This window comes from Pezoporus flaviventris, unplaced genomic scaffold (genome assembly GCF_033815535.1).
Source record: "Pezoporus flaviventris isolate CSIRO_AGI_PZ_B2104156 unplaced genomic scaffold, CSIRO_AGI_Pfla_v1 ptg000002l, whole genome shotgun sequence".
Lineage (NCBI taxonomy): Eukaryota > Metazoa > Chordata > Aves > Psittaciformes > Psittacidae > Pezoporus > Pezoporus flaviventris.
Window position 1 is genome coordinate 29,004,586 of NW_026892550.1, and position 8,755 is coordinate 29,013,340.

Genomic DNA, 8,755 nt, shown 5'->3' on the forward strand with positions numbered 1-8,755 from the left:
TTTCTCTTCAGCCCTTAATGTCTTCTGCCCTGTCTCTTCATTCAGGTTCCTTTCATCAGCTTTGGAAGAATCACTGGGTCAATTTCTTTCTCATTAAATAATTACCTCACTATTTCAATAGCATGTAGTTTGGAGTAAACGTAATAGTATTCACTAGTGAAAGATGACATTAGTTTGACAGTTAATTACAACTCTCAGGCGATCCTTTAAAAATAAGGTAATAAAAACATCAGCAAAACTCCTTCAATAAAAAATAATTACAAAACATTTTACTCTTGTTTTCAATTATGACACTATCATCAAAGCTGTAGAAGAAAATGGACCAGCTGGTTGTCACTTGCAGTATCTATCCGATTTCACTTTTGCTCTCCTGTATGGGAAAAAGTAATGAAACATGATTTAGGTTAAGACTAAATATGATTACACCAAGGTGTTTTAGCTGCCTCACAGCATTAAGCATTAAAAGCAATTTTTCTTAAACTTTACTTCAGTAAAGCACATATAAAGCCTAACAATACTTTCGATTTGTTAATTTTGTTTTTTTAAGGAGCTAGAATTGCAATGTCTAAAGTTAACCTTGTCTTTCCCTTCAAATCATCACAAATTGCATTTTCTCCACCCTGAGGAATGGAATTCAGATTCCTTGTGATTTAAAACACTCAACCTCTGATGTCCCAGGAGTCTTCTCCCAACACTTGCAATCATCAGAATAGTCTTCTGCATTCCACCAGCTGAATTAATGCGAGTATTTCTGCTATATATTGATACAAAATGTTTTAAAAATGCAAGACAGTTTCTATACTCAGCTCATGTGGGGAAAAAGATTATTCCTACTAGATTGCATGAAGAGTATTCTTAATAAATCCTATTTCTCTTTAAAATGCAGCTTTCCACTCTCCAAAATGCTTGGTGCCATAGATATTGAAAATGTTAAAATAGCTTGATTTTGTGGTTAAAAAAATGTATCCCTCGACTCTCCTGTACTAAACAGACTGAACAGCCTACTTAAAGCTTTCTGAAACAATTAATTTCTGGGTAAATCCAAACCTACAAACTTCAGTTTAAGAAGTGAAAACGCAGACCACAAAAAGAAGCCAACCCCAGAACTCAGGCCGATCACTGACCCAAGAGGAAACACCCCACCGCATGAAATGTAGCTCTCTTTTGTACCCTTGGTTTACTATAATTCCATCTCTGAGTAGTTTTTAAATCACATTATTTCTTGTACTCCAAAGTACCTGTCAAGCAGCATTTCATGAAAAGTGCCTTCTTTCCTGGCTTTTCTAAGGGCTTTTGTATCTTCTTTGCTTATTTTAAGCTTTTTGTCTTGAAAACTTTGGAATTTCCTTCTGTAAGGGGAGAAAAAAAAAAGTAAAAGAGTGTAACTGCTTTATTGAAAACATTAAAGAAACAGCTGTGATAAGAATCTTAACTTCTATTACACAGTGGACAACTGGCTTAATAAAACCAAGCAAATCATTACAGTACCAAATACTAAGACTTCTGTAGATGAAGATATTCAGGGTTTTGTTGTTTTTTTTTTCTTCCCGTCTAAATGGGAGTAAGCCTTACACAATTAGCATGATGTGGTTACAAGTTCTAAAGTGCTCCTTCTTCAACTACTAACATGGTAAGTCAGGGAAGGAAACTGTATTGGGTGTAGGTGGCAAGGTGCTGGTAGTGGTGAGCTTCAAGGGTGGTCCCTGTGTGAAAGGGCCAGGGCCTGCCCTGTGCTGTAGCCACTGCAGGATGTAGATGAGTCCATCAGCAAAGCTGGTGGCACCTCTGTGAAAATGTATTTAAGAAAAGGCAAAACGCCACACAGGCAGAAGAAGACAGATAAAACCAGAAGTTTGAGATGGCAGTGTGAATATCAAGGACTGAGAAGGAGAGTGAGGGAGGTACTTCAGGCAGTGGAGTGAATATTCCCTTTCAGCCCATGGAGAGGACCATGCCTGAACAGGAGAAAAGTGGGACAGGAAAGGAGTGGCAGAGAGGTGGTTTCATATATGGACCCATACCCTAATCCTGCTTGGGGAAGTAGGTGGAGTAGTCTGGAGTGAAGCTGAGACTGGGAAGTGGGTGAAGGAAAGTTGGTGGTTTTAATTTTTGTCTTTGTTTCTCATTACCCAAATCTAATGGGAAATAAATTTAAACAGTTTTCTACAAATTGAGTCTATTTTGCCTGTGACAGTATCTGGTAAGCAATCTCCCCATCTTTATCTCAACCCACAAGCTTTCTCATCCTGTTTTCTTCCCTTGTCCTGCTGAGGAGAAAGAGAGTGAAAAGTTGTGTGGGAGCTTGCCCCTTCCAAAGACAGCCCCAAAGAGAAGTGCAAAAAAAAGTACTTGAACCTGCTCTGAACTACATACACATAATTGATTTCACACTGTTTAACGTTTCCTTTGTCTTCATGTGGAACATCATCTTTCTTCTCAGCTTCTCTTTCAGCACAAGTACGAATCTAGTCATTGAGAGAAAAACAAAACAGAAAGAACAGAAAATGCCTCTGTTTTTAAAACCAGAAGTTCCAGGTAAAGACAACAACATATCCTTAGTAATAGAATGAAAGTTCACAGCTTTCAAATTGGTTAATTCACAACAAGAAACAACTGCAATAAAAGCAAAAGCTGCCTCCTGAGAAATATTAAATGTGATCCTCAAAGCTACTGTAAAATCTGACTGCCTTCATTTCGGAGAAGCACTATTACAGTTCTTAGTTTTAGCAGGGGTAAAATGCCTTTTTCAGAGACCGATTTAAAAGTATTATTGCTCTCACAGACACCTACCTGTAACTGAAGGAACATATATTTTCCATGTCAAGATAAAGTCAATATAGTCTTTTTACATTCTCCTACTTAAAACATCTCCCCTTCTGCATATCGTGGTAAACCTTCTCTGTCCCTGCTACAGTCATAATTTATCTCTTCCATACCAAAAAGTTATTTCAGAACTATCTGGACTATCACACAGACTGTCCTGCCCCTCCCTTCTTCTTGCCCTTCTGTAGTGGTAATGTATCTTCCTTCCTCTACTGGAAGTACCTCGGTTTATGTAGCTCCACAGCTCATTTACCTTTCTTGTAACCAAAGCACCTGACAGCTTATAGAAAGCTATTATAACTGTATTAACAGTAATTTGCAGCACACAGACACCTGCTTGTTTGAATATCTGTGCCAATTGCAAAGTAATTGTGGAAGTTACAGATTACCTTGATCATTTCTTCTTCCCCTGCAGTTTTGCTTTTGGCTTCTATGTCTCCCTCTTCATTGCATCTAATAAAACGGCTGTTTGCTGCTAGTAATGCCATTTTCTTCTGCAGATATAATATCACATATTGTTCGTATAAAGAGTTTGCATATAATCCATGATTCATAACATATATTCTCTACAATATACCAAATAATTATGCAAATGCATTTTATTCTTTTATGAATGGACATGTTAATAGCTAGTCAGTGGACATACTGGATCCTTTTAAGATGCTTATAGCTGTCCAAAAATGCATTAACTTGAAGTATTCTAAGAGCTTCCAATTACAGAAATGCATTGCAGCTGGGAAACCAGACGTTTAAATGTTACAATATAAAAGAGACTGCAAAAGGCTTTTACTTGACAGGCAAAGAACATCAATATAGATTAATTTAAAATACAGTCAAAAGCTAAGAAAGTCAAATGAACTATTCCAAACAGCTTACATCTTGGAAGACAGGTTCCCACTGCTCTCTTGACCCTATCGCATCTGCACGTCCAATGACAAGTCCATCTGAATTTATACCAAGGTATTTGCCATAACCAGACTTCAGAGCAATCCTCAAAGAGAAAATGCAAATAACTTTTAATTCAAGCAATTCACAATATCTAACACATCACAAACATTTTTTACTAGACAATGTATTTCAAGAGAATATAAAAATATTTATTCACAGGAGAAACAAAGATAACAAGTATCAAAGATGGTAACATTGGTTCAGTAATTACCTTGTATCAGACAACTTTACTGCTGTAAACTGTTCGGGAGGACTAGGACCTTCATCATCTGAGGAATAAATTTTTCATTAGTTAAGTATGAAGCATCAAACATACAGTATTTTAGCCTGTTAATACTGCAGCTTCAAAAAGAATTAAACGTGGCCATTGCCAAGTACTATGGAAAGCTGCAATATTTTATTTCTTTAAAAATTCCTTTTCTGAATATTTACTTTATGAAAGTAATGCAGGTGCTCATTTAATGTATTTAGAGTGCTTACAGCAAGACAAAATAAAGACAGTCCTTGTATAAAGTAATTTACACTTGAGAATGTTTCAGAATTCTCCAGGTGGCTTTGAAAACCTTCATGTATTTGTAATGATATTTTTTCCACAACAAAATGTACTAAGGTTCAGATATGATAACACAACTCGGTATCCTAAAAGCTACTGGCCTCTCCATCCCTCAAAACCAAAAGGAGAGAATACTGCCATCATTGCTTTGATCTCACACTGGAGGTAAAACACAGCTCAGTGTTCTGGGGCACTCCTTGTCTGACTGAGGGCTCTTAAATTCAAAGTAAGGACAAGCTAATTATTTGACCACATTATTAGCCCACTTGTGCAGCAACAAAACAAATATATTAAGATGAGGATGCAGCAATAAGCCTTGAAACTCATCTGCCTCGAGTTCCACTCCTGAAATGACACCATAAAGATTTTATAGGACTTAATAAAAGTTATACTGCCTTTTATCCAGTAAGCAGTATGGCCTTTAAAAGGTGATCATCTCCAACGCAGTTCAATTTATCGTACACATAAACCAGCAAGAAACTAGATCAGTGAAACTGACAGTCATTAGGTTTAAGTCATCTGCATGCTATGGCTAGGTTTATTGCATTATTTGTAGTAAGCCTCTTTAGCTGTAAAACTACTTGCCTCTAAGTCAAGCTCATTTTACGCTCTTGTGCCTTTCATTACTAAAACTACTTATTTCCAAATTTCCTGTAGCAAACCTTTATGTGGTGCTCCAAGAGTAAACAAGCCATTGTCGAGGGCATGGATGTAAGCTCCTTTATCCATTTCTATAGCTATTGTTCCTGTAATTTCACCAAAATTACGGACAGCCCACCAGTTTCCTAAAATACAAAGAGAGTTAATAGGGTAATTACAACTTCTGATTACAGCAGTTACAGATGGTATTTCTAGGAGTGTCTTCTTTGAGATTTGAAATTGCAGAGATACAACTGCTATTGCCATCTCAAGATCTTTGTGAATTATTTTATAGCACAGAGCAAACTTAACAGTATTGCTGCTGAGCTGGGATGTCTTGCTGCTCCAGCCACCCTGTCATCCCTAGTTACAGGCTCCTGCACTTTAACCCTTTGTGTTAGTCCATACAGCAAGATGATCCATTCATCAGCAAATATACACCTTGCAAGGAAGGTATTTTGTGTTTTCTTTTTCCTCTGGACCATTTTAGGGGCCATATCCAATTACTAGCTTCTCCAATAGAAACAGAAAAACTAGCTCATCTTGCTGTTAAAATACTTCAGGTGAGCTCTAACCTTAAGCTTAGGTTATTCAAGCCAATCTGTGTTTGAATTTTTGAGCCCCACAGAATTCTACCAACATTACAGGTATCCCTACCCACATGTATGACTTAAAATTATGACATTTGTAGCTGTTACACAGTAAAATTTTCTCCTGGCATACCGTTTTACAAATACTTCCTACCTCATTAAGATAATAACTAATTTTAATTAATCTGAACATATCTTTTTTACACATGGTGAATTTGGCAGGTTATTCTGCCTTCAGCTGAAATAATCTTCCCCGTCTTTATACAACATATAGTTATTTGTCTTGTCCTATACATCCTGAACATTCCACTCATGCATATAGAATTAGATTCAACGCATCATCCAAGAAACAAGCCCCCCCAAGACTCTTTTCCTTTTGAAAGAAGGTTGAGTGAACTAAAGAATGCAGTCAGAAAGTAACTAGTGGCAGAGTAAGCACAGAAAGCACAGGAAATCCCATCTTTAATTTTCAAAGTGATAGTAACAGAAGATGTAAGTCATTTACATAGAAATGCCCTCACTACATAACTGCATTACAGTCCTAAAAAGTTTCTCCTCCTGAAGCACATACTATTGGAGAGAAAACAGGAAAGAAAAAAAAAAAAATCCAAGCTGAGAAACAGCTTAAGATTCTATAAGAACATGCTTCAGCTAAAAAGCTAAGTGGAAGATCCATCCCATTCTTGTCAGAAGTTCCATCTGGAGTCTAGGAAAACCCCAACATGCAAATAGCATGTTTTGAGGCAGTCACAAATCTCTACAGAAGCTACATTTCCTTTGCAAAGCCCTGTAACAACCTCTTAGGCTTCGCCATCCCCTAGTTTCCACACTGTCACGTAATTCTGGAAGGCAGCTCACCAACAATATCAAGTTGCTCTGCCGCATCCTCTTCCCTTTTCCTTTTCTTCTCTTTGTGCTTTTTCTTGCTGCACAGAGAGATGTAAAGAAGTAAGAACGTGCCTCCGACCTGTCCCTTCCCCGGCAAGCCGCACCGAAGCGGGTCACTGACACTAGGCGGGAGCAAGGGGCTCACAGTCCCTGCCCAGGCGCAGCCGAAGGGACTGCACAGCACAGCCAGGCCCCACCCTTAACCAGTCTCCGACGGCCCCCGCCGCAGCGGGGGAGCCCGGCCGCGCCTCCCGGTCCGAGCGCCTGCCGCAGCGGGAAGCCGGGGGCAGAAGGTGCCGGCGGAGAACCCACTCCTCACCTCTTCTCTTTCGCCCCTTTGAGGACGAGCTTGGTGGATTTAACGCATGAATATTCCGCCATGTCCGACTACGGCAAGCGCAGAACGACACATCAGAGTGCGCGCCGACGGAAGCCGCAGAGTGGCAAACCTTCCCTCCCGCCCGCCCGCGTCCTCCTGCATCCCGCACATGCGCATACTGTTCTGTGGGACCAGTGCGTGGTCAGCGCTGTGTAACGTAGCGGGCGCGGAGCGCCCGTTTTGAGGGGGGAGTAAAGAAAAGTTTAATTTCACGTTTAAAAGCGTGTTCCCCGGCACCTCCCCCTTGTATAAGTGTGGCTCGGTGCCACCGGTTGTCCTGGCGCTAAGGAGTGAAGAGTTTACAGCTTCCTGTCCGGTGTGTGGTAGCAACCTTTTCACGTGTTGTATTCAAAAGCTTATCTGACGAATGCACCGCAGAGCCCTTGGCCCTGTGCCCTCTACCAGGGGCAGCAGGCCGTGCCCCAGTGTCTCTGTGGCAAGGGTGATGTGACTTGGGGCTGTGCTAGTGCAGGAGCAGAAGCTTCAAGGTAAGCTTGTGAAGACAGATCATAGAATCACAGAATAGTTAGGGTCGGAAAGGACCTTAAGATCATCAAGTTCCAACCTCCTGCATGGTCAGGGGCACCTCGCACTACACCATGTCACCCAGGACTCCATCCTGGCCTTGAACACCTCCAGGCATGGAGCATTGGGGAAATTGGGTGGAGATTGGGGAAATAAAAGCTTGTAAGGCAACCAGCTACACCAAACTAGGGGAAAAAATGAGGTTTATGGTATTTTTTCCCCATTTTATTAGCTGCTTGGTATTCCACAGAGTAAAATCTACCTCAGGCTTTTCCCTAGGGGCATAACCATCCTTTTCTCACACATTTTACTTTCTCAACAGGTGTCTCTGCATCATTGGGGAATGACATTGATAGCACATACGTGATTAAGCTTCCCATTAGAGCAGTAATTTGTGTTTAGTCTTCCTAATCCATTGTTTCTGCTTTACACTAATGGAAAGGGGTTTGTGCCCAGAGGTTGTCTGCTGATTATATTAGCTGGTCAAGTGAAATATATCATCCTTGTCAAATCTTGTCTAATAGGTACACATACAGAGATGCTTGTATTGGATTGCTTCCTTTTGGTTTCCGATTTCATTACCTGTCTATGCTTGCAAGTTCTCAGCACCTCTGTTGTGGTTGAAACCTAGCTAGACAACTTATTCACTCACTCCCCCCTCTTCTTGCCCTCCCCCTACTCCCGGAGGGATGAGAAAGAGAATCAAAAGAATGCAACTTCCACAGGTTGAGATAAGAACAGTCCAGTAACCAAGGTATAACACAAATCACTAATGCTACCACCAGTAATAATAATGATACAGGAAATAACAAGAAGCCGACTGATAATTCGCCCCCCCCCCAGCCTGACCAATACCTCCTCCAACCCTGCAGTCCGAGCCCTTCCAGGTAAATCTCAGTTACATCCTGGGCATGACGTGCTGTGGTATGGAATACCTCTTTGGCTAGCTTGGGTCAGGTGTCCTGTGTCTGCTTCCTCCCGGCTACCCCTCCTCCCCTGGCAGAGCATGAGGCTCACAAAGTCCTTGGCCAGACCAAAACATCCTTGTTATCAGCTCTGTTCCAAGGCCGAAAGTTAAAACACGGCACTGCATCAGCTACCAAGAAGGAGAAAAATGACTGCTACTGCTGGACCCAGGACAGCCTCAGAGGTACCTTCTACAACTTAGAAATGTCAGTTTCGGACATGGTTATGTCAAGGCCTTTAAAAATTACTGCAGTCATGGCCAAGTGATAAAGCTTTGTATGGGTAGTGTCCCAGTGAATGACCCTGGAGTTTGTGGATGCAGGTGGCTTCCACAGATAGTTTGATTGAATCTAGGATCCCGCCCCTTCTCTCCAAAATGCTTTCAATTTCTAGCTACATGTCTAACATGACTAACCCCATGTTTTTACCTGTGAAAGCTGGAGT

General features: G+C 40.9%; 1 protein-coding gene across 1 annotated transcript; it reads right to left on the reverse strand.

The window, feature by feature from the left end:
• Positions 1–242: 242 nt before the first annotated feature.
• Positions 243–6,898, reverse strand: FRG1 (FSHD region gene 1). Its single transcript, XM_061473470.1, has 9 exons — positions 6,761–6,898; positions 6,412–6,479; positions 4,987–5,109; positions 3,983–4,040; positions 3,700–3,814; positions 3,213–3,317; positions 2,374–2,465; positions 1,239–1,349; positions 243–370 (listed from the first exon to the last, which is right to left on the reverse strand). The coding sequence occupies exons 1-9, from the start codon at positions 6,820–6,822 to the stop codon at positions 334–336; spliced, it is 771 nt and encodes a 256-aa protein (XP_061329454.1). The 5' UTR covers positions 6,823–6,898; the 3' UTR covers positions 243–333.
• Positions 6,899–8,755: the final 1,857 nt, after the last annotated feature.

Coding starts and splice junctions, on each gene's coding strand:
- FRG1 (XM_061473470.1), bottom strand. CDS start 6,822: ATGGCGGAATATTCATGCGTTAAATCCACCAAGCTCGTCCTCAAAGGG. Junction 3,318..3,699: donor GGGAACCTGTCTTCCAAGAT/GTAAGCTGTTTG, acceptor TTATATCTGCAG/AAGAAAATGGCATTACTAGC. Junction 371..1,238: donor CATGAAATGCTGCTTGACAG/GTACTTTGGAGT, acceptor TTTCCCATACAG/GAGAGCAAAAGTGAAATCGG.